This window comes from Salvelinus alpinus, chromosome 5 (genome assembly GCF_045679555.1).
Source record: "Salvelinus alpinus chromosome 5, SLU_Salpinus.1, whole genome shotgun sequence".
In the NCBI taxonomy this organism is placed as follows: Eukaryota; Metazoa; Chordata; class Actinopteri; order Salmoniformes; family Salmonidae; genus Salvelinus; species Salvelinus alpinus.
In genome coordinates, this window is record NC_092090.1 from 84,829,862 (window position 1) to 84,854,776 (window position 24,915).

A 24,915-nucleotide genomic window follows, 5' to 3' on the forward strand; every position below is an offset into this window, starting at 1 on the left:
CTGTCTTCTCTCTCTCCTGTCTTCTCTCTCTCCTGTCTTCTCTCTCTCCCCTGTCTTCTAACTCCCCTCTTCTCTCTCTCCCCTGTCTTCTAACTCCCCTCTTCTCTCTCTCCCCTGTCTTCTAACTCCCCTCTTCTCTCTCTCCCCTGTCTTCTAACTCCCCTCTTCTCTCTCTCCCCTGTCTTCTAACTCCCCTCTTCTCTCTCCCCTGTCTTCTAACTCCCCTCTTCTCTCTCTCCCCTGTCTTCTAACTCCCCTCTTCTCTCTCCCCTGTCTTCTAACTCCCCTCTTCTCTCTCCTGTCTTCTCTCTCTCCCCTGTCTTCTAACTCCCCTCTTCTCTCTCCCCTGTCTTCTAACTCCCCTCTTCTCTCTCCCCTGTCTTCTAACTCCCCTCTTCTCTCTCCTGTCTTCTCTCTCTCCCCTGTCTTCTAACTCCCCTCTTCTCTCTCCCCTGTCTTCTCTCTCCCCTGTCTTCTCTCTCCCCTGTCTTCTAACTCCCCTCTTCTCTCTCCCCCCTGTCTTCTCTCTCCCCTGTCTTCTCTCTCTCCTGTCTTCTCTCTCTCCTGTCTTCTCTCTCTCCCCTGTCTTCTAACTCCCCTCTTCTCTCTCTCCCCTGTCTTCTAACTCCCCTCTTCTCTCTCTCCCCTGTCTTCTAACTCCCCTCTTCTCTCTCTCCCCTGTCTTCTAACTCCCCTCTTCTCTCTCTCCCCTGTCTTCTAACTCCCCTCTTCTCTCTCCCCTGTCTTCTAACTCCCCTCTTCTCTCTCTCCCCTGTCTTCTAACTCCCCTCTTCTCTCTCCCCTGTCTTCTAACTCCCCTCTTCTCTCTCCTGTCTTCTCTCTCTCCCCTGTCTTCTAACTCCCCTCTTCTCTCTCCCCTGTCTTCTAACTCCCCTCTTCTCTCTCCCCTGTCTTCTAACTCCCCTCTTCTCTCTCCTGTCTTCTCTCTCTCCCCTGTCTTCTAACTCCCCTCTTCTCTCTCTCCTCTGTCTTCTAACTCCCCTCTTCTCTCTCCCCTGTCTTCTAACTCCCCTCTTCTCTCTCCCCCCTGTCTTCTCTCTCCCCTGTCTTCTCTCTCCCCTGTCATCTAACTCCCCTCTTCTCTCTCTCCCCCTGTCTTCTCTCCCCCCTGTCTTCTCTCTCCCCTGTCTTCTCTCTCCCCTGTCATCTAACTCCCCTCTTCTCTCTCTCCCCCTGTCTTCTCTCCCCCCTGTCTTCTCTCTCTCCTGTCTTCTCTCTCTCCCCTGTCTTCTAACTCCCCTCTTCTCTCTCTCCCCTGTCTTCTAACTCCCCTCTTCTCTCTCTCCCCTGTCTTCTAACTCCCCTCTTCTTTCTCTCCCCTGTCTTCTAACTCCCTCTTCTCTCTCTCCCCTGTCTTCTAACTCCCTCTTCTCTCTCTCCCCTGTCTTCTAACTCCCCTCTTCTCTCTCTCCCCTGTCTTCTAACTCCCCTCTTCTCTCTCCCCCCTGTCTTCTCTCTCTCCTGTCTTCTCTCTCCCCTCTGTCTTCTCTCTCTCCTGTCTTCTCTCTCTCCCCTGTCTTCTAACTCCCCTCTTCTCTCTCCCCCCTGTCTTCTCTCTCTCCTGTCTTCTCTCTCTCCCCTGTCTTCTAACTCCCCTCTTCTCTCTCTCCCCTGTCTTCTAACTCCCCTCTTCTCTCTCTCCCCTGTCTTCTAACTCCCCTCTTCTTTCTCTCCCCTGTCTTCTAACTCCCCTCTTCTCTCTCTCCCCTGTCTTCTAACTCCCCTCTTCTTTCTCTCCCCTGTCTTCTAACTCCCCTCTTCTCTCTCTCCCCTGTCTTCTAACTCCCCTCTTCTCTCTCCCCTGTCTTCTCTCTCCCCTGTCTTCTCTCTCCCCTGTCTTCTCTCTCCCCTGTCTTCTCTCTCCCCTGTCTTCTAACTCCCCTCTTCTCTCTCTCTCCTGTCTTCTCTCTCTCCTGTCTTCTCTCTCTCCCCTGTCTTCTAACTCCCCTGTCTTCTATCTCTCCCCTGTCTTCTAACTCCCCTCTTCTAACTCCCCTCTTCTCTCTCTCCCCTGTCTTCTAACTCCCCTCTTCTCTCTCTCCCCTGTCTTCTAACTCCCCTCTTCTCTCTCCCCTGTCTTCTAACTCCCCTGTCTTCTCTCTCTCCTGTCTTCTAACTCCCCTGTCTTCTAACTCCCCTCTTCTCTTTCTCCCCTGTCTTCTAACTCCCCTCTTCTCTTTCTCCCCTGTCTTCTAACTCCCCTCTTCTCTCTCTCCCCTGTCTTCTAACTCCCCTCTTCTCTCTCCCCTGTCTTCTAACTCCCCTCTTCTCTCTCCCCTGTCTTCTAACTCCCCTCTTCTCTCTCCTGTCTTCTCTCTCTCCCCTGTCTTCTAACTCCCCTCTTCTCTCTCCCCTGTCTTCTAACTCCCCTGTCTTCTCTCTCTCCTGTCTTCTAACTCCCCTCTTCTCTTTCTCCCCTGTCTTCTAACTCCCCTCTTCTCTTTCTCCCCTGTCTTCTAACTCCCCTCTTCTCTCTCTCCCCTGTCTTCTAACTCCCCTCTTCTCTCTCCCCTGTCTTCTAACTCCCCTCTTCTCTCTCCTGTCTTCTCTCTCTCCCCTGTCTTCTAACTCCCCTCTTCTCTCTCCCCTGTCTTCTAACTCCCCTCTTCTCTCTCCCCTGTCTTCTAACTCCCCTCTTCTCTCTCTCCCCTGTCTTCTAACTCCCCTCTTCTCTCTCTCCCCTGTCTTCTAACTCCCCTCTTCTCTCTCCCCTGTCTTCTCTCTCCCCTGTCTTCTCTCTCCCCTGTCTTCTAACTCCCCTCTTCTCTCTCCCCCCTGTCTTCTCTCTCCCCTGTCTTCTCTCTCCCCTGTCTTCTCTCTCTCCTGTCTTCTCTCTCTCCTGTCTTCTCTCTCTCCCCTGTCTTCTAACTCCCCTATTCTCTCTCTCCCCTGTCTTCTAACTCCCCTCTTCTCTCTCTCCCCTGTCTTCTAACTCCCCTCTTCTCTCTCTCCCCTGTCTTCTAACTCCCCTCTTCTCTCTCCCCTGTCTTCTAACTCCCCTCTTCTCTCTCTCCCCTGTCTTCTAACTCCCCTCTTCTCTCTCCCCTGTCTTCTAACTCCCCTCTTCTCTCTCCTGTCTTCTCTCTCTCCCCTGTCTTCTAACTCCCCTCTTCTTTCTCCCCTGTCTTCTAACTCCCCTCTTCTCTCTCCCGTCTGTCTCTCTCTCCCCTGTCTTCTAACTCCCCTCCTCTCTCTCTCCTCTGTCTTCTCTCTCCCCTGTCTTCTCTCTCCCCTGTCTTCTAACTCCCCTCTTCTCTCTCCCCCCTGTCTTCTCTCTCCCCTGTCTTCTCTCTCCCCTGTCATCTAACTCCCCTCTTCTCTCTCTCCCCCTGTCTTCTCTCCCCCCTGTCTTCTCTCCCCCCTGTCTTCTCTCTCCCCTGTCTTCTCTCTCCCCTGTCATCTAACTCCCCTCTTCTCTCTCTCCCCCTGTCTTCTCTCCCCCCTGTCTTCTCTCCCCCCTGTCTTCTCTCTCTCCTGTCTTCTCTCTCTCCCCTGTCTTCTAACTCCCCTCTTCTCTCTCTCCCCTGTCTTCTAACTCCCCTCTTCTCTCTCTCCCCTGTCTTCTAACTCCCCTCTTCTTTCTCTCCCCTGTCTTCTAACTCCCCTCTTCTCTCTCTCCCCTGTCTTCTAACTCCCCTCTTCTCTCTCTCCCCTGTCTTCTAACTCCCCTCTTCTCTCTCTCCCCTGTCTTCTAACTCCCCTCTTCTCTCTCCCCCCTGTCTTCTCTCTCTCCTGTCTTCTCTCTTCTCTCTCCCCTCTGTCTTCTCTCTCTCCTGTCTTCTCTCTCTCCCCTGTCTTCTAACTCCCCTCTTCTCTCTCCCCCCTGTCTTCTCTCTCTCCTGTCTTCTCTCTCTCCCCTGTCTTCTAACTCCCCTCTTCTCTCTCTCCCCTGTCTTCTAACTCCCCTCTTCTTTCTCTCCCCTGTCTTCTAACTCCCCTCCTCTCTCTCCCCTGTCTTCTAACTCCCCTCTTCTCTCTCTCCCCTGTCTTCTAACTCTTCTCTCTCTCCCCTTCTTCTCTCTCCCCTGTCTTCTCTCTCCCCTGTCTTCTAACTCCCCTCTTCTCTCTCCCCCCTGTCTTCTCTCTCTCCTGTCTTCTCTCTCTCCCCTGTCTTCTAACTCCCCTCTTCTCTCTCTCCCCTGTCTTCTAACTCCCCTCTTCTCTCTCCCCCCTGTCTTCTCTCTCTCCTGTCTTCTCTCTCCCCTCTGTCTTCTCTCTCTCCTGTCTTCTCTCTCTCCCCTGTCTTCTAACTCCCCTCTTCTCTCTCCCCCCTGTCTTCTCTCTCTCCTGTCTTCTCTCTCTCCCCTGTCCTCTAACTCCCCTCTTCTCTCTCTCCCCTGTCTTCTAACTCCCCTCTTCTCTCTCTCCCCTGTCTTCTAACTCCCCTCTTCTCTCTCTCCCTGTCTTCTAACTCCCCTCTTCTCTCTCTCCCCTGTCTTCTAACTCCCCTCTTCTCTCTCTCCCCTGTCTTCTAACTCCCCTCTTCTCTCTCCCCTGTCTTCTCTCTCCCCTGTCTTCTCTCTCCCCTGTCTTCTCTCTCCCCTGTCTTCTAACTCCCCTCTTCTCTCTCCCCCCTGTCTTCTCTCTCTCCTGTCTTCTCTCTCTCCTGTCTTCTCTCTCTCCCCTGTCTTCTAACTCCCCTGTCTTCTCTCTCCCCTGTCTTCTAACTCCCCTCTTCTACTCTCCCCTGTCTCTCTAACTCCCCTGTCTTCTCTCTCCCCGTCTTCTCTCTCTCCCCTGTCTTCTAACTCCCCTCTTCTCTCTCCCCTGTCTTCTAACTCCCCTGTCTTCTCTCTCTCCTGTCTTCTAACTCCCCTGTCTCTAACTCCCCTCTTCTCTCTCCCCTGTCTTCTAACTCCCCTCTTCTCTTTCTCCCCTGTCTTCTAACTCCCCTCTTCTCTCTCTCCCCTGTCTTCTAACTCCCCTCTTCTCTCTCCCCTGTCTTCTAACTCCCCTCTTCTCTCTCCTGTCTTCTCTCTCTCCCCTGTCTTCTAACTCCCCTCTTCTCTCTCCCCTGTCTTCTAACTCCCCTCTTCTCTCTCCCCTGTCTTCTAACTCCCCTCTCTCTCTCTCCCCTGTCTTCTAACTCCCCTCTTCTCTCTCCCCTGTCTTCTAACTCCCCTCTTCTCTCTCCCCTGTCTTCTCTCTCCCCTGTCTTCTCTCTCTCCCTGTCTTCTAACTCCCCTCTTCTCTCTCCCCCCTGTCTTCTCTCTCCCCTGTCTTCTCTCTCTCCCCTGTCTTCTCTCTCTCCTGTCTTCTCTCTCTCCCCTGTCTTCTAACTCCCCTCTTCTCTCTCTCCCCTGTCTTCTAACTCCCCTCTTCTCTCTCTCCCCTGTCTTCTAACTCCCCTCTTCTCTCTCTCCCCTGTCTTCTAACTCCCCTCTTCTCTCTCCCCTGTCTTCTAACTCCCCTCTTCTCTCTCTCCCCTGTCTTCTAACTCCCCTCTCTCTCTCTCCCCTGTCTTCTAACTCCCCTCTTCTCTCTCCTGTCTTCTCTCTCTCCCCTGTCTTCTAACTCCCCTCTTCTCTCTCTCCCCTGTCTTCTAACTCCCCTCTTCTCTCTCTCCCCTGTCTTCTAACTCCCCTCTTCTCTCTCTCCCCTGTCTTCTAACTCCCCTCTTCTCTCTCCCCCTGTCTTCTCTCTCCCCTGTCTTCTCTCTCCCCTGTCATCTAACTCCCCTCTTCTCTCTCTCCCCTGTCTTCTCTCCCCCCTGTCTTCTCTCTCCCCTGTCTTCTCTCTCCCCTGTCTTCTCTCTCCCCTGTCATCTAACTCCCCTCTTCTCTCTCTCCCCCTGTCTTCTCTCCCCCCTGTCTTCTCTCCCCCCTGTCTTCTCTCTCTCCTGTCTTCTCTCTCTCCCCTGTCTTCTAACTCCCCTCTTCTCTCTCTCCCCTGTCTTCTAACTCCCCTCTTCTCTCTCCTGTCTTCTCTCTCTCCCCTGTCTTCTAACTCCCCTCTTCTCTCTCTCCCCTGTCTTCTAACTCCCCTCTTCTCTCTCTCCCCTGTCTTCTAACTCCCCTCTTCTCTCTCCCCGTCTTCTCTCTCTCCCCTGTCTTCTCACTCCCCTCTTCTCTCTCTCCCCTGTCTTCTAACTCCCCTCTTCTCTCTCTCCCCTGTCTTCTAACTCCCCTCTTCTCTCTCCCCCTGTCTTCTCTCTCTCCCCTGTCTTCTCACTCCCCTCTTCTCTCTCCCCTGTCTTCTCTCTCCCCTGTCTTCTCTCTCTCCCCTGTCTTCTAACTCCCCTCTTCTCTCTCCCCCCTGTCTTCTCTCTCTCCTGTCTTCTCTCTCTCCCCTGTCTTCTAACTCCCCTCTTCTCTCTCTCCCCTGTCTTCTAACTCCCCTCTTCTCTCTCCCCTGTCTTCTAACTCCCCTCTTCTCTCTCCTGTCTTCTCTCTCTCCCCTGTCTTCTAACTCCCCTCTTCTCTCTCCCCTGTCTTCTAACTCCCCTCTTCTCTCTCCCCTGTCTTCTAACTCCCCTCTTCTCTCTCTCCCCTGTCTTCTAACTCCCCTCTTCTCTCTCTCCCCTGTCTTCTAACTCCCCTCTTCTCTCTCCCCTGTCTTCTCTCTCCCCTGTCTTCTCTCTCCCCTGTCTTCTAACTCCCCTCTTCTCTCTCCCCCCTGTCTTCTCTCTCCCCTGTCTTCTCTCTCTCCTGTCTTCTCTCTCTCCTGTCTTCTCTCTCTCCCCTGTCTTCTAACTCCCCTCTTCTCTCTCCCCTGTCTTCTAACTCCCCTCTTCTCTCTCTCCCCTGTCTTCTAACTCCCCTCTTCTCTCTCTCCCCTGTCTTCTAACTCCCCTCTTCTCTCTCCCCTGTCTTCTAACTCCCCTCTTCTCTCTCTCCCCTGTCTTCTAACTCCCCTCTTCTCTCTCCCCTGTCTTCTAACTCCCCTCTTCTCTCTCCTGTCTTCTCTCTCTCCCCTGTCTTCTAACTCCCCTCTTCTTTCTCCCCTGTCTTCTAACTCCCCTCTTCTCTCCCCTGTCTTCTCTCTCTCCCCTGTCTTCTAACTCCCCTCTTCTCTCTCCCCCCTGTCTTCTCTCTCCCCTGTCTTCTCTCTCCCCTGTCATCTAACTCCCCTCTTCTCTCTCTCCCCCTGTCTTCTCTCCCCCCTGTCTTCTCTCCCCCATGTCTTCTCTCTCCCCTGTCTTCTCTCTCCCCTGTCATCTAACTCCCCTCTTCTCTCTCTCCCCCTGTCTTCTCTCCCCCCTGTCTTCTCTCCCCCCTGTCTTCTCTCTCTCCTGTCTTCTCTCTCTCCCCTGTCTTCTAACTCCCCTCTTCTCTCTCTCCCCTGTCTTCTAACTCCCCTCTTCTCTCTCTCCCCTGTCTTCTAACTCCCCTCTTCTTTCTCTCCCCTGTCTTCTAACTCCCCTCTTCTCTCTCTCCCCTGTCTTCTAACTCCCCTCTTCTCTCTCTCCCCTGTCTTCTAACTCCCCTCTTCTCTCTCTCCCCTGTCTTCTAACTCCCCTCTTCTCTCTCCCCCCTGTCTTCTCTCTCTCCTGTCTTCTCTCTTCTCTCTCCCCTCTGTCTTCTCTCTCTCCTGTCTTCTCTCTCTCCCCTGTCTTCTAACTCCCCTCTTCTCTCTCCCCCCTGTCTTCTCTCTCTCCTGTCTTCTCTCTCTCCCCTGTCTTCTAACTCCCCTCTTCTCTCTCTCCCCTGTCTTCTAACTCCCCTCTTCTTTCTCTCCCCTGTCTTCTAACTCCCCTCCTCTCTCTCCCCTGTCTTCTAACTCCCCTCTTCTCTCTCTCCCCTGTCTTCTAACTCCCCTCTTCTTTCTCTCCCCTGTCTTCTCTCTCCCCTGTCTTCTCTCTCCCCTGTCTTCTCTCTCCCATGTCTTCTAACTCCCCTCTTCTCTCTCCCCCCTGTCTTCTCTCTCTCCTGTCTTCTCTCTCTCCCCTGTCTTCTAACTCCCCTCTTCTCTCTCTCCCCTGTCTTCTAACTCCCCTCTTCTCTCTCTCCCCTGTCTTCTAACTCCCCTCTTCTCTCTCTCCCCTGTCTTCTAACTCCCTTCTTCTCTCTCCCCCCTGTCTTCTCTCTCCCCTGTCTTCTCTCTCCCCTGTCTTCTCTCTCCCATGTCTTCTAACTCCCCTCTCTCTCTCTTCTCTCTCTCCTGTCTTCTCTCTCTCCCTGTCTTCTAACTCCCCTCTTCTCTCTCCCCTGTCTTCTAACTCCCCTCTTCTCTCTCTCCCCTGTCTTCTAACTCCCCTCTTCTCTCTCTCCCCTGTCTTCTAACTCCCCTCTTCTCTCTCTCCCCTGTCTTCTAACTCCCCTCTTCTCTCTCTCCCCTGTCTTCTAACTCCCCTCTTCTTTCTCTCCCCTGTCTTCTAACTCCCCTGTCTTCTCTCTCTCCCCTGTCTTCTAACTCCCCTCTTCTCTCTCTCCCCTGTCTTCTAACTCCCCTCTTCTCTCTCCCCCCTGTCTTCTCTCTCCCCTGTCTTCTCTCTCTCCTGTCTTCTCTCTTCTCTCTCCCCTTTTGTTTCTTCTTTCTCCTCTGCCTCTCTCCTCTTCGCTACTGTGTGTTCACTCTGTCCCTTCTCCCAGGGGGCATTGCGGGTGCTGCCTCCAGGATAACAGGCGCCATGGCGAAGGGTGTGGCTGCCATGACGATGGATGAGGAATACCAGCAGAAGAGACGAGAGGCTATGAACAAGCAGCCCAGCGGCCTGAGAGAGGGCCTGACTCGTGGAGGCAAAGGACTGGTCTCTGTGAGTCTGACCCACTATAGAACACTAACACCAGTACGGCCTATCTGGTGTCCGAGAATCGAACCCAGAAACATCAGCACAACAGAACTGGGATGTGTGCAGTAGTACAACGTAACCTACTACGTTGCAGGGGAAGTTGAAGATACGGTTGCATTTACACAGGCAGCCTAATTATGATCTTTTTCCACTAAATGTTATTTTGACCAGTCAGATCAGCTCTTTTGCCAATAATTGGGCAAAATATTAGAATTGTGCTGCCTTTGTAAACACAGCCTAAGAGACATATTATTGTATAAATATTTTTAAAGAAGATTTATGAAAAGTTTTTATTTTTAACCATAAGAGTAGGACTAAAATGGCTCCATTCTCAGAACTTACAAACCATTTTCTAACTTGATATGCTTTGCAGATATGTCCCCAAAACTGTTGCCAATAATTGGGCAAAATATCAGAATTGGTATGCCTGTGTAAACACAGCCTAGGTGTTTCCTAATGACCAAGTTCAGATAGTCTCCATTTCAACAGTCTTCAGCCATCAGGTGCCTACAGAACACAATCCAGCTGTCTGTGAGTCTTACCAATATAGCTGAGCAGTAGAAACAGTCTCACAGACCTGTTCTCCCTGTCTGTAACACTCCCATTCTCCATCTCAGGGCTTCGTCAGTGGGATCACAGGGATCGTCACCATGCCCATTAGAGGTGCTCAGAAGGAGGGTGCGGCAGGCTTCTTTAAGGGTGTCGGGAAGGGGCTGGTGGGGGCTGTGGCCAGACCCACAGGAGGTATCATCGACATGGCCAGCAGCACTTTCCAGGGCATCAAGAGGGCGGCTGAGACGTCCCAGGATGTGGAGAGTCTGCGTCCGCCTCGCTTCATTCACGAGGACGGGGTCATCCGACCATATAAGGAGAGAGAAGGCGTTGGCAGCCAGATGCTACAGGTAACAGGAATTATCTTTAAAACATAAACTAACCCTTATATCCTCTGTAAACAGAGGACTTCTCAGATATTAGCCACCAAATAGAAGAAAACTAACTAAAATTGGGAGGGATTATGTGAACTCCAATAAGAAACGCTAATCTTCCTTCATGTTCCAAATTGTTTTTCCATTCGTGTCCTAATGAACACGATGCCACAAGGTCAGGTGTCAGGGTTCATGTTAATGTGTGGCCTCGCATAGAAACAACCCCTTTCTCTGCCTCTCTCACTCCACTTCTCAGCCCCTTATTGCATCCCAAAGTCCAGATAGATTTTCATCTTCATTGTCTCTTTCATCCTAAATCTCAGATTTATGTGCGTTAACCCACCTGGTCTATAGTTCTCCTATAGAGCATGGCTGTTGTAGCTCTCTGTGTGTGGAGTTCGACATAGGCTGTGTTTACACAGCCACCCGAAGAACCCAATTCAGATTTTTTTTTTATATCCAATCTTTTTTTCCATCTGTCAACACGCAAGTTGTGACCCATATCTGATTTGCGCATTCACACTGATGTAGCCTCTGAAGCAGCGCACAGATGCAATGCTCATTTCATTTCACAGTTCCTTTCAATTTTGGTAGGTCATGTGCAAAAAAAACCATCTCAGAGCAAAAAAATATCTGATTTGAGAGTCACATATGGAGCATCAGAATTGTATCAGCATTGAGATCCACATAAAGATGTGATATAAATCGGAAGTCAAAAGATCATATTCCATGTGTTTTGTTGCTGTTTACACATTAGGGAAAATATCAGATAGGTATCAGATATGGAAATATTTGGCAAAAGATCTGAATGGGCTGCCTGTGTAAAACCAGCCTTAATGATGGTAGGCCTTGTTCTCACTGGCAGTTTGAAGTGACTCAAATCTTATTTTTTGGCATATCCGATTCTAATCAGATCTTTTCCTGCAGTCTGAACAGACAAAAAGCACATGGAATCAGATCTTTTCCAATCACATTCAAACCACATTCATAGGTGGTTTGAAATCAGATACAAATCTGATTCTTGGCCATGTGACTTGTCTGAATGGTCAAATCAGATTTCTTTGCCCTCAAGTGTTTTTTTGACTGTTATTTGGCATATCTTGTTGCTTGCTAGATACTCTGTTGACAGTTTGACAAAAACATGGTGTAGCTAACTAGCTTGTTAATTGTTTACAAACAAATTAGTGAGTGCGCTAACAAGCTAAATAGCTAGCTATCTTGTTTACGGTTGAAACTAGCCAAAAAGGACTGGATCATCTTATCCTTGAGGCTTTAAAAGTGTTACACTATGATTTTCTAAAATTCAAAGCAATTGGGAAACTTCCAAGACAGGCAATGTTGGCACCTTAACTTGCTACACAAAAACTTGTGTGAGTGAGAGGAAGCACGAGCACCACCACCAGTCAGTCTGCACCACCACCACCAGTCAGTCTGCACCACCACCAGTCAGTCTGCACCACCACCAGTCAGTCTGCACCACCACCACCAGTCAGCCTGCACCACCACCAGTCAGCCTGCACCACCGCCACCAGTCAGCCTGCACCACCGCCACCAGTCAGCCTGCACCACCACCAGTCAGCCTGCACCACCGCCACCAGTCAGCCTGCACCACCGCCACCAGTCAGCCTGCACCACCGCCACCAGTCAGCCTGCACCACCACCACCAGTCAGCCTGCACCACCACCACCAGTCAGCCTGCACCACCACCAGTCAGCCTGCACCACCGCCACCAGTCAGCCTGCACCACCACCAGTCAGCCTGCACCACCACCAGTCAGCCTGCACCACCATCCAGTCAGTCTGCACCACCACCACCAGTCAGCCTGCACCACCACCAGTCAGCCTGCACCACCGCCACCAGTCAGCCTGCACCACCGCCACCAGTCAGCCTGCACCACCGCCACCAGTCAGCCTGCACCACCGCCACCAGTCAGCCTGCACCACCATCAGTCAGCCTGCACCACCACCATCAGTCAGCCTGCACCACCACCACCAGTCAGCCTGCACCACCACCACCAGTCAGCCTGCACCACCACCACCACTCAGCCTGCACCACCACCAGTCAGCCTGCACCACCACCACCACTCAGCCTGCACCACCACCACCAGTCAGCCTGCACCACCGCCACCAGTCAGCCTGCACCACCGCCACCAGTCAGCCTGCACCACCGCCACCAGTCAGCCTGCACCACCGCCACCAGTCAGCCTGCACCACCGCCACCAGTCAGCCTGCACCACAGCCACCAGTCAGCCTGCACCACCGCCACCAGTCAGCCTGCACCACCATCAGTCAGCCTGCACCACCGCCACCAGTCAGCCTGCACCACCGCCACCAGTCAGCCTGCACCACCATCAGTCAGCCTGCACCACCGCCAGTCAGCCTACACCACCACCACCAGTCAGCCTACACCACCACCACCAGTCAGCCTGCACCACCATCAGTCAGCCTACACCACCACCATCAGTCAGCCTACACCACCACCACCAGTCAGCCTGCACCACCATCAGTCAGCCTACACCACCACCATCAGTCAGCCTGCACCACCGCCAGTCAGCCTACACCACCACCCAGTCAGCCTACACCACCACCACCAGTCAGCCTGCACCACCACCAGTCAGCCTACACCATCACCACCAGTCAGCCTGCACCACCACCACCAGTCAGCCTGCACCACCACCAGTCAGCCTGCACCACCACCAGTCAGGCTACACCACCACCACCAGTCAGCCTGCACCACCATCAGTCACTCTGCACCACCACCAGTCAGCCTGCACCACCACCACCAGTCAGCCTACACCACCACCACCACCAGTCAGCCTGCACCACCACCACCAGTCAGCCTGCACCACCATCAGTCACTCTGCACCACCACCAGTCAGCCTGCACCACCGCCAGTCAGCCTGCACCACCACCGCCAGTCAGCACCACCGCCAGTCAGCCTACACCGCCTGCACCACCACCAGTCAGCCTGCACCACCGCCAGTCAGCCTGCACCACCACCAGTCAGCCTGCACCACCACCAGTCAGCCTGCAGCACCACCAGTCAGCCTGCACCACCACCAGTCAGCCTACACCACCACCACCAGTCAGCCTGCACCACCACCGCCAGTCAGCCTGCACCACCACCGCCAGTCAGCCTGCACCACCACCGCCAGTCAGCCTGCACCACCACCGCCAGTCAGCCTGCACCACCACCGCCAGTCAGCCTGCACCACCGCCAGTCAGCCTGCACCACCACCACCAGTCAGCCTGCACCACCATCAGTCAGCCTACACCACCACCACCAGTCAGCCTACACCACCACCACCAGTCAGCCTGCACCACCACCAGTCAGCCTGCACCATTCCCGCCAGTCAGCCTTCAGCCTACACCACTCCCGCCAGTCAGCCTACACCACTCCCACCAGTCAGCCTACACCACTGTGCACACACCAGTCATTACTATGACAACTAGCGTGGCCATGTCAGCTAATGACTGCTGTCTGAACACATGAATCTGATTTGTTCACTAGTAACTTGCTGTTTGGACAGTTAGTATTCCAAAACTGATTTCAGTATTAAGGCCTGCAGTAAGAACAAAGCATGGCATAGGTCGAGTTCCTCCTGCCTGACTAGATACGCAGGTGTTGCATTGCATCAACCAATTGTTTCATTCCACGTCATCGACAGGCATCAGATTGGTATAACTTATGATTTTGGTTACCTGATATGTTAAATGCCTATCCAGGCTTTGTAACATCTGGCATGTGTCAGCAATGTAGATGGGCAGAGTTTGGGTCGATTTCAATTCAATTTGGCCTGCAGGGCTGGAATGGGACCGTCATGAACTGTAGATGTCGTGAGCTAAGGCATTGAGATAATAATGTTGTTTTGTCTAGTTTTGGTGTAACTGTAGTTGCAGTTTCTAGGTGTTGCTTGAGTACCAACAGTTTATCTTGAAGCTTTAATGTACTTCTGTATTGCTGTTTCACTGGGGAAGTGATGGGATTATTTTATTTTCAATGCTAACAAGATTTTCGTAGAGTTGAAGATTAATAGTAGCGTCAGACACGGTACTGTCTGTGTCTCTGAGTGTGTGTATGTGTCTGTGTTTCTGTCTGTCTGTCTTGCTATTGGCGCATTGTCTTCTCTCTTGTCATGTCTACAAAATGGTGGTTTACACTGAATGGAGTAGAACTGGCAGTGATGATGATGATGATGAGAAAGTTCTTTACAAATCAAATGTATTATTGTTACTATTATTGATGTGGATGATGAAAACTAGAATGGAATTGATAAGCACTAGGTAATATCAGAACTCAGGATAAGACCCAGCTAGAGTCACAGATGTTTATTGACCCAAAAAGGGGGCATGAAAAGACAGGTCAAAGGCAGGCAGAGGTCTGTAATCCAGGGCAGAGTCAATAAGGTACAGAATAGCAGGCAGGCTCAGGGTCAGACAGGCCGAAAGGTCAGAACCGGGGAGACTAGGAAACAGAACTTGAGAAAGCAGGAAGAAAGGAAAACACGCTGGTAAGATCTGACAAGACGAACTGGCAACAGACAAACAGAGAACACAGGTATAAATACACTGGGGATAATGAAGAAGATGGGTGACACCTGGAGGGGGTGGAGACAAGCACAAAGACAGGTGAAACAGATCAGGGTGTGACAGGTAATGCTTTGGTCTTTCATAGTTGTTCTTGAAGCTGCGCTGTACTGATGTTTTGAGTGGTGAAATTATGTGATAATTTGCTTCAATGGAAACGAATGGATGTTTTTGTAGAGCTGGATATTATTAGCGACGGACTTGTCTGTCTGCCCTGACATTGGCTTGGTCTGCTCTCTTGTCATGTCTACAGAAAAGGGTGGCCTTCACTGATTGGTATAGGACTGGCAGTGATGATAATGATGATGATGATGACCGCTAGAGTGTAATTGCTAAGTCCTAGTTAACGCTTTTTTTTTTTTTTTTTTTTAATTTTACCTTTATTTAACTAGGCAAGTCAGTTAAGAACAAATTCTTATTTTCAATGACGGCCTAGGAACAGTGGGTTAACTGCCTGTTCAGGGGCAGAACGACAGATTTGTACCTTGTCAGCTCGGGGATTTGAACTTGCAACCTTTTCGGTTACTAGTCCAACGCTCTAACCACTAGGCTACCCTGCCGCCCCGCTTTGGTCTTCCATAGCTTTTAATGTGTACTGTATGTTTGTTTGTGTCGGTCACTGGGGTGTAGCCTGCTCCAGCAGGACATTTTAACACTCTAGGCCTCCTTAATAACCAGCTGCCAGGCTGTTTGTCATTCTCGTCTGTTCTTTATTTTTTGTTAACTCTATGTGCCCAGCATTGCAAGGGCAGGACCCCCTTGCATTTTTTCATGTAAAACCATAATTTTATTTATTTTACCCTTCATCTGTCATCCAACCTTCTGCCCTATCATGTAAGGGGGCGGAGTCAGAAATCTTTAATAATTTAATTGATTAAAAAAAATATTAATGTTATGCTGTCGTAGAGCCAGGACTTTTTGGGGAAAAGTAGATATTATTCATATTAAGTTAATATGAAATACAGTGGGTTCCAAAATTACTGGCATCCCTGACTGGCAATGCACAAACAATACTTAAAACCATATAATTATAGAGAAACTCAAAAATACCAACATGTGAGAAATACTGTACTTTATTAATGTTTCAATGGAACCAACCAAAATCATACAATTATATAATACAAAATAAATTTCACCAAAATCAAGGTTCCATAATTATTGGCACTCCTCATTTAGTACTTAGTGCAACCACCTCTGGCAAGGATAACAGCATGGAGTCTTTTTCTGTAATGTTTGACAAGGTTAAGGAACACATTTGGAGGGATTTTGGGCCATTCCTCTATGCAGATCCTTTCAAGATCCTTCACATTCTTGGCTTTGCGTTTATCAACTGCCCTCAATTGCCTGATACTTGGTGGAATTCATTATGCCATCAATCTTAACCAGTGCCCCTGGACCTCTGGAATTAAAACAGCCCCAAAACATTACTGACCCACCACCATATTTCACCATGTGTAGGAGGTGCCTCTCCTTGTATGCATCTCTTGTTTCGACGCCAAATATGCCGATGCTGTATCTGACCAAAACGTTCAACTTTGGTCTCATCTGACCAGAGCACCTTCTTCCAGTCATAATTTAAATGATGTTTGGCAAACTCCAAGCGCTTGCATCTGTGTCTTGGGGTCAGAAAGGGCTTTCTTCTGGCAACCCTTCCAAAGAGCCTGTGGTTGTGGAGGTGGCGTCTGATGGTGCTTTTTGAAACCTGGTGACCCCAAGACCATACCAAGGCCTGCAATTCTTTCACAGTGATTCTTGGGGATTTTATTGCTTCTCTCACCATCCTCCTCCCAATCCTGGGGGGCAAAATGCATTTGCGTCCTCTACCTGTGAGGTTTCAACTGTTCCATATCTTTTGAATTTTATTATAATTGCCCTGACAGTGCTCAGTGGTATATTCAATCGTTTATGGATCTTCTTGTAGCCATTACCAGATTAATGAAGGTCTACAACCATCGGTCTCTTTTTAAACTGCCAGTTCTTTTGTTTTCTTCATGGTGTTGGATGACAAAGGGATATAGCATTTTTATACCCTAGTGAAACAGGAAGTGATGTAATTGCTCAATATAGCTTCTTAAGACTTAGATAAACTTAAATAAGTGGAATGTAATTCCTGGTTTAATTTTGGTAGATGTTATTTCCAATCATCTTTAAGGATGCCATTAATTGTGAAACCTTGATTTGGAGTACATTGGTTTTTAATTAAATCAATAAATGATGTTGGTGTGTTCCATTGAAACATTAATAAAGTACAGTATTTCTCACATGTTGGTATTTTGAGTTTCTCTATAATTATATTGTTTATATTATAGGTATTTTTTGTGCATTGCCAGTCAGGGGTGCCAGTAATTTGAGCCCACTGTATATTGTATTGGTCTGGAGTGATGTAATGGTCAGTCAGCAGTCCTCCCTCATGGCATTTTGGCCCTCCCTCTTTCAGAAGAGTCATTGCTATGCACTCAGTCTTTCACTCATATCCAACACTGCTCTTCCTACTGAATAAAGTGCATTTTGGAACATCTATTTCATCATCTTCTCATCCAAACCTTTTCTTATCACTTACTTCATCAACATTCACACAATTATGAAAGGTTTAAACGGTTTATAACAGGTATGCGTTAGACTCAATAAAGAAGTATCAGTGTACCACAGGGGAGTATTTAGATGTGGTTTGACATCTCTGGTCACATGACAGATGGTCCACAAGTCAAGTGGAAAGATGATGGCCCTGTTTGAATACTTCAAAAATACACCCGTCTTCCTTCCTTCTTCCCTTGAAGTTATCACTGATCTAACACAAATGTATGTGTGTAAGCAACTGTTATAGCACAACTTTCTCCAATCCAACCATGTCAGATCAGGGATTTCTTCAAAGAATGGAGAAAGGAAGGATGCATTCATCAAGTATTCAAACAGAGCCTAGGATGTGTCCTGCATGCAAGCCATTGTCAGATCCGTAGGGGAAGTATGTAGATCAGTAACAGTACTCATCAGATCTCCTGCCAGAGCCAGTGTGAATGGTGAACATCCCAAAGCCATTTTAATCGAAGTGTGAAAAGGGTACTAAATTTCTCTTATCATATCAGCAGTAGACTTAGCATTTAGTTTAGCATATTGTATGTTTAAATGTCCAATTTGATAAAGACATGTGCCTATTTTCTAGAATTGTGTTGAAATAACCTGATAAGCAAATTCCTCTCTTTTAGAAAATTGAGAATGGACAGTTCGCCAAGTACAGATACTTTGCTCACGCCAAAGTAAACGAGTCAGATTTCTTGATGATCACCAAAAGGTAAGAGGCTGGCTGGGGTTTGTAGTATTAAATGTAGACTGTAATGGCTGTCTGTGAATGTTCTGAGGCTCTATCTATCTCTTGTCTCGCTAGTGGAATATTTTTCGTGACCAAAGGCACATTTGGGCAGCTTACCTGTGAGTGGCAGTATCTATTTGACGAGTTCACCAAGAAGCCCATGATCGTGGAGGGGAGGAGGCTTCGGATAGAGGCAAAGGTATCCTCATCTGCCCATTGTAGTGATACACACACAAAGTAATACCCGATACTATGTGAATGAAACTCATCTTAACCAAACAGCTTATTATAACCATCTGAATAAACCGCTCCCCGTTTCCAAAGGAGTATCTCCCTCTAGCTGGAAACGCCTGCGTAGGGAATACCCCTTAACTCATTTGCATCCAAACAGTTTGTTCCTCTACATTATATCATAGTACGGCCCCCTATTTCTCAGAAATCATGTGTTATCTAAAAATAAATATTTTAAAAAAACCTTTCCTGTATGTGTTTCAGGAGAGAGTAAAGTCTGTGTTCCATGCCAAAGAGTTTGGGAAGATTATAAACTTCAAAAGTCCAGAAATAGCCGAGGTGGGTTAGCATAACATAAACTGCTGCCATTTGTTGCTGTCGTTGCACACACCAAACAATATTTGTCAGCAAATGACACCAAACTGTAATTCTATGGTTTAGTATTGAAATGTGTGGTTTTGTTTATCTACAGTGGGTTCTTAACAAGCTGGAGGACGCCAGGGAGAGTCTACACAAATACTGACTGGTCACTCCAATAGAGCCACCAACCAGCACTGAGACATGGCAAAAGTACAACGTTGACTGATAGTGTGTGTGTGTGTGTGCGCAAGGGTAGGGTGTGCCTCCGTCAGTATACTACCTACTTACTCTCAGGTTAGACTTGCTCTTTCATTCACACAGATACTCATACACACAGACACACACACACACACACACACAGACTGTCTAGACATCTTGCAGACACACAGGCTGCACTAGCTAACACTATCACTGCTCCGGTTGTACACAGCCATGTGGCAGAAATTTCTCCTTGCACTTCCTTAAGCCAGCTTGGTCTGCCAGCGGTTGTAGAAAAGGCTGCGGTGGGAGTATTCGAAGGCAGTAAACTACTCGCGGATGTTCTCTGTGTCGTTGGCACAGGTGAAGTGGGAGTAAACAGTCTCTCTGTCTAGGTTCTGCTCCTGGTACATCTTCAGGATGAACTCCCTGGTTGCTTTAGGGTCATTATGTGTGTGTTTCTCTATCAGAAGGCAAGTCATGTCAGGTTGCAGTCTGTGTGTGTCTGTAAAACAATGTGTTTGTATGTGTGTCAATGTCACTGCTAAGTTTGTACACAATTATGTGCCAGAAATGTCTCCCTTTCCTAAATATACATGTTTGTTTTTTATATTTTCTTTGAAGAAGTAGGGTGCCTGAGGGACTTTCCTAACGGAGATCTGTCATCACATTACAATTAGTTTGACAGTTACTGAATGACGTGCTTGTAAAGATATTGTGGCCAAATTTAAGTATCATTGTGGGACTCAGAGCACTGTTTTTAACTGCCTTGATGTGTATATGTTAAACAATTATTTTACTGTTGATATAGGAGAGGAGAAAGCATTTTAAACTCTGAACTTTTTGTAAAATCAGCTTGTTAGCGGAGTCCAGTCCAAGATGCTAATGATTCTGTTCCAAGACTCACCCTATTCCATTCCACCTCTTCCTAAATCACTAACTGTTGTTTTTCTACACAATTCTGCATGCATTTTTTATATGTCAATCTGCTCTACATTAATTTCAGTGGAGTGTGTGGGTGTGTATACTGAGTGTACAAAATATTAAGAAAACCTGCTCTTTCCATGACATAGACTGACCAGGTGAAATTTATGATCCCTTATTGATGTAACTTGTTAAATCCACTTCAATCAGTATAGATGAAGGGGAGGAGACAGGTTAAAGAAGGATTTTTAAGCCTTGAGACATGGATTGTGTATGTGTGCCATTCAGAGGGTGAATTGGCAAGATAAAAGATTGAAGTGCCTTTGAACGGGGTGCCAGGTTCACCGGTTTACGACAAGAACTGCAACGCTGTTGAGTTTTTTACACTCAACAGTTTCCTGTGTGTATCAAGAGTGGTCCACCACCCAAAGGACATCCAGCCAACTTGAAACAACTTTGGGAAGCATCCCTGCGGAACGCTTTTAACACCTTGTAGAGTCTATGCACCAACGAATTGAGGCAATTGAGGGGAGGGGGGAGGGGACGTAATGGAGTGGCAGCAGTGTTGGATTTTCTGGAAACCTACATGTTAGTCATTTAGCAGGCACTCTTATCCAGAGCGACTTACAGTTAGTGCATTCAAGATAGCTAGCTGGGACAACCACATCGCAGGCATAGAAAGTACATTTGTCCTCAATAATGTAGCTATCAGTAGAGTCACAGCTAGGGGGGGTCAAGTGCTGGTTACTTTTTCTGCGCATGTTGGAATTGTTGGAATTTTTTACGTAGCTGCTGTCCACTCCGCATGTTCCAACTACTGCATTCCATCCCTCAGTAGGCTATTAAGCATAAGCATGGTTTCATGGTATTTTATCAGGAGGGGGGTTAGGCTACATGTAGCTATTTACATGTTGTAGCCTACACAAAAGACATGATCAACATGCTCATACAAACTTGTTTTCTAGTTTTTTTTAACTTTTCACCCCTTTCGTCCCATCGCTGCAACTCCCCTACGGACTCGGGAGAGGCGAAGGTCGAGAGCCATGTGTCCCCCGAAACACGACCCTGCCAAGCCGCACTCCTTCTTGACACACTGCTCGCTTAACCCGGAAGCCAGCCGCACCAATGTGTCGGAGTAAACACCGCCAAGTGGCAACCGTGTCATCGTGCATGCACCCGGCCCGCCGCAGGAGTTGCTAGAGTGCGATGGGACAAGGACATGCCGGCCGGACATGCCGGCCAGACCCTCCCCTAACCCGAACAATTGTGCGCCACCTCATGGTTCTCCCGGTCGGCTGTGACACAGCCCGGGATCAAACCCGAATCTGTAGTGACGCCTCTAGCACTGCGTTGCAGTGCCTTACACTGAACCCAAACCGGCTGCGCGCGCGCGCCATCGTGCATAAATGTATTTTGTCCCCCTACACCAAACGCGATCACGACACACAGGTTAAAATATCAAAACAAACTCTGAACCAATTACATTAATTTGGGGACAGGTCGAAAAGCATTAAACATGTATGGCAATTTAGCTAGTTAGCTTGCACTTTCTAGCTAATTTGTCCTATTTAGCTAGCTTGCTGTTGCTAGCTAATTTGTCCTGGGATATAAACATTGAGTTGTTCTTTTACCTGAAATGCATAAGGTCCTCTACTCCGACAATTAATCCACACATAAAACGGCCAACCGAATCGTTTCTAGTCATCTCTCCTTCTTCCAGGCTTTTTCATCTTTGAACTTATATGGTGATTGGCATCTACACTTTCATAGTATTACCACGAAAACCGGCAAAACATTTTGTCTTTCAATCACCCACGTGGGTATAACCAATGAGGAGATGGCACGTGGGTACCTGCTTCTATAAACTAATGAGGAGATGGGAGAGAGAGGACTTGCAGCGCGATCTGCATCAGAAATAGGAATGACTTCTATTTTAGCCCTTGGCAACGCAGACACTCGTTGGTGCACGCGAGCAGTGTGGGTACAATAATTGAATAACATGGATTTCTAAATATATTTTGCGATGCTCGCGCACACAACGTGTCCGGTCTAGTCAGCATGTAAGACCGCTGCGCCACTCGAGAGGCCCCTTCGCATTTATTTTTTTGCCCCAATTTGTAAGTCGCTCTGGATAAGAGCGTCTGCTAAATGACTTAAATGTAAATGTAATTGACAAATTAAGTGGGGAGTTTACATGGAGCTATCTAGGCAAATAAAATAAAATGTTATTGGTCACATCCAAATATACACATATTGCGGGTGTAGCGAAAGGCTTGTGTTCCTAGCTCCAACGCAAAAATGCTTAGGAGCTAGAAGCAGAGCTGCCATGTCTATCGGCGCCATATCAAACACAAGCAAGACACTCAGTCTTATTGGCGATTTAATGTTATTTTTTTAATCAGAATTGCAAACATTGGCTAAGCAGGAGTCAGACAGGCAGTCAAAGTAGTAGTTATTTGTCAGCAACTGGGTTTGCTGTGCAGGGTTTTCCATACTCGGTGCACGTTTTGGTTTTTGCCCTAATGTAACGGATGTGAAATGTGGAGAGATGGGTAACGATGCTTCGTGGGTGTCAGTTGTTAATGTGTGCAGAGGGTCCCTGGTTCGCGCCCGGGTCGGGGCGAGTTGACGGACGTAAAGTTACACTAACACTACACAGCTGATTCAAATAATCAACTAATCATCAAGCTTTGATAATTTGAATCAGCTCTGTAGTCCTGAGGACTGAGTTTGGAAGGTGCTGGCGCTAGTGGCTACGATATGGCAGCAACCACATCACCAAAACGCAGATCGTTTTTGCACCAATTCAATGTGTAGGGACTGCGTCCTGCTTGTGTGACTGCATTATCCATTACAACAGATGGAGAAGGTTGTAGCCTTCATAATGGCCTTGAATGTTTGTTCAAATCGCTGAAGGGTTTTCATTGCAGCTGTTCAGGAATATCCGGCTACATCATGGTTCAGAAGACGGTGTGTAAAGTGAGGGAGGTGGAGTGTGAGCAGCAGCTACGTAGAAAAAATGTGTGCATAATATAACACATGCACAGAATGTGATCTGTAGCTTTTGAGAAATAGGTTTCCAGAGGGGTGGGGGCAGAAACTCTGGATTCGCAGCCAGGTCCTTTAAAATCTATGGGTGGGCTTGTGTCTCCTCATTGGCAATTTTCATGTTTTTATGCAGCAGGTATGCAATGCCATTAACGACGGAGAGATTTTAAAATATATATACAGTACCAGTCAAAAGTTTGGACACACAAAACTTTTTTACTATTTTCTACATTGTAGAATAATAGTGAAGACATCAAAACTTTGAAATAATACATATGGAATCATGTAGTAAACACTAAATTGTTAAACAAATCAAAATATATTTTATATTTCATATTCTTCAAAGTAGCCAATCTTTGCACACACTTGGCATTCTCTCAACCAGCTTCATGAGGTAATCACCTGAAATGCATTTAAATTAACAGATGTGTCTTTTTAATTTGTGGAATTAATGCGTTTGAGCCAATCAGTTGTGTTGTGACAAGGTAGGGGTGGTATACAGAAGATAACCCTATTTGGTAAAAGATCAAGTCTTTATGGCAAGAACAGCTCAAATAAGCAGAGAGGAACCACAGTCCATCATTACTTTAAGACATGAATGCCAGTCATTGCGGAACATTTCAAGAACTTTGAACAGTTCTTCAAGTGCAGTCGCAAAAAAAAAGCACTATGATTAAACTGGCTACTATGATTAAACTCATGAGGACCGCCACAGGAAAGGAAGACCCAGAGTTACCTCTGCTGCAGAGGATACGTTTATTAGAGTTACCAGCCTCCAGAAATTGCATCCCAAATAAATGCTTCACAGAGTTCAAGTAGCAGACACATCTCAACATCAACTGTTCAGAGAAGACTGTGTGAATCAGGCCTTCATGGTCAAATTGCTGCAAAGAAACCACTACTAAAGGACACCAATAAGAAGAGACTTGCTTGGGCCAAGAAACACGAGCAATGGACGTTAGACCGGTGGAAAATGTGACATTTTTGGTTACAACCGTCATGCCTTAGTGAGACGCAGACAAGGTGAACGGATGATCTCCGCATGTGTTTCCCAATGTGAAGCATGGAGGAGGTGTGATGGTGTGGGGGTACTGTGCTGGTGACACTGTGATTTATTTAGAAAAAAATATATTTGGATTTATTTAACACTTTTTTGGTTACTACATGATACATATGTGTTATTTCATAGTTTAGATGGCTTCACTATTATTCTATTTTTTTTATTCGCCTTTATTTAACCAGGTAAGCTAGTTGAGAACAAGTTCTCATTTACAACTGCGACCTGACCAAGATAAAGCACAGCAATTCGACACATACAACACAGTTACACATGGAATAAACAAACAGTCAATAATACTGTAGAAAAAATTAAAATCTATATACAGTGAGTGCAAATGAGGTAAGATAAGGGAGGTAAGGCAATAAATAGGCCATGGTGGCAAAGTAATTACAATATCGCAATTAGATACTGGAATGGTAGATGTGCAGAAGATGAATGTGCAAGTAGAGATACTGAGGTGCAAAGGAGCAAGATAAATACATACAGTATGGGGATGAGGTAGTTGGATGGGCTGTTTACAGATGGGCTATGTACAGGTGCAGTGATCTGTGAGCTGCTCTGACAGCTGGTGCTTAAAGCTAGTGACGGAGATATGGGTCTCCAGCTTCAGTGATTTTTGCAGTTCGTTCCAGTCATTGGCAGCAGAGAACTGGAAGGAAAGGCGGCCAAAGTAGGAATTGGCTTTGGGGGTGACCAGTGAGATATACCTGCTAGAGCGCGTGCTAAGGTGGGTGTTGCTATGGTGACCAGTGAGCTGAGATAAGGCGGGGCTTTACCTAGCAGAGACTTGTAGATGACTTGGAGCCAGTGGGTTTGGCGACGAGTATGAAGCGATGGCCAGCCAACGAGAGCGTACAGGTCGCAATGGTGGGTAATATATGGGGCTTTGGTGACAAAACGGATGGCACTGTGATAGACTGCATCCAATTTGTTGAGTAGAGTGTTGGAGGCTATTTTATAGATGACATCGCCGAAGTCGAGGATCGGTAGGATGGTCAGTTTTACGAGGGTATGTTTGGCAGCATGAGTGAAGGATGCTATGTAGAAAATTGTAAAAAAATAAAACCCTTGAATGAGTAGGTGTGTTCAAACTTTTGACTGGTACTATATATATATACACATACACACACATATATTTATATACACACAGTATATATTTTAAGAAACGCTAAATTGTTTGCTGCTACCTTTATACTTAAAAGAAAGGGTTGCTTTTGATTTGGGGGTCACTGTAATCCATGTAATTCAAGAATGTATCTGTTTTGTCAGCAAGTGGTCTCATTATGAGTCGGTATAAATTCTCTGGTGCAGATTAAATTATTCTGCCATTATCAGAAAAATGAAGGGTCTGTGTTTGGTATTGGCTCTTTTTGTCATGATAGGATCTTCAAAGACATACATTAGACAGCACATAAAGTGCCTGTATAAAAAGTCTACACCCCCTTGAAATTGATTTAATTGTCATTTTTTGTAAAAAAATCTAAACATACACTGTCAAAGTGGAAGAAAAAAAACTTTTTTAA

The 24,915-nt window shown here is 47.6% G+C and overlaps 1 protein-coding gene across 5 annotated transcripts in view; it reads left to right on the forward strand.

The window, feature by feature from the left end:
- Positions 1-24,736, forward strand: part of LOC139577092 (intermembrane lipid transfer protein VPS13A-like) — a 90,394-nt gene extending 65,658 nt beyond the window's left edge. For all 5 annotated transcript variants that reach the window (XM_071403888.1, XM_071403890.1, XM_071403889.1 and 2 more), the window contains 6 exons: positions 8,553-8,716; positions 9,370-9,654; positions 17,468-17,553; positions 17,647-17,770; positions 18,067-18,141; positions 18,275-24,736. In XM_071403888.1, the coding sequence (XP_071259989.1) occupies positions 8,553-8,716; positions 9,370-9,654; positions 17,468-17,553; positions 17,647-17,770; positions 18,067-18,141; positions 18,275-18,325 (785 nt within the window). In that variant the 3' untranslated portion in view covers positions 18,326-24,736. The remainder of the gene's footprint in view (positions 1-8,552; positions 8,717-9,369; positions 9,655-17,467; positions 17,554-17,646; positions 17,771-18,066; positions 18,142-18,274) is intronic.
- The last annotated feature ends 179 nt before the right edge of the window (positions 24,737-24,915 follow it).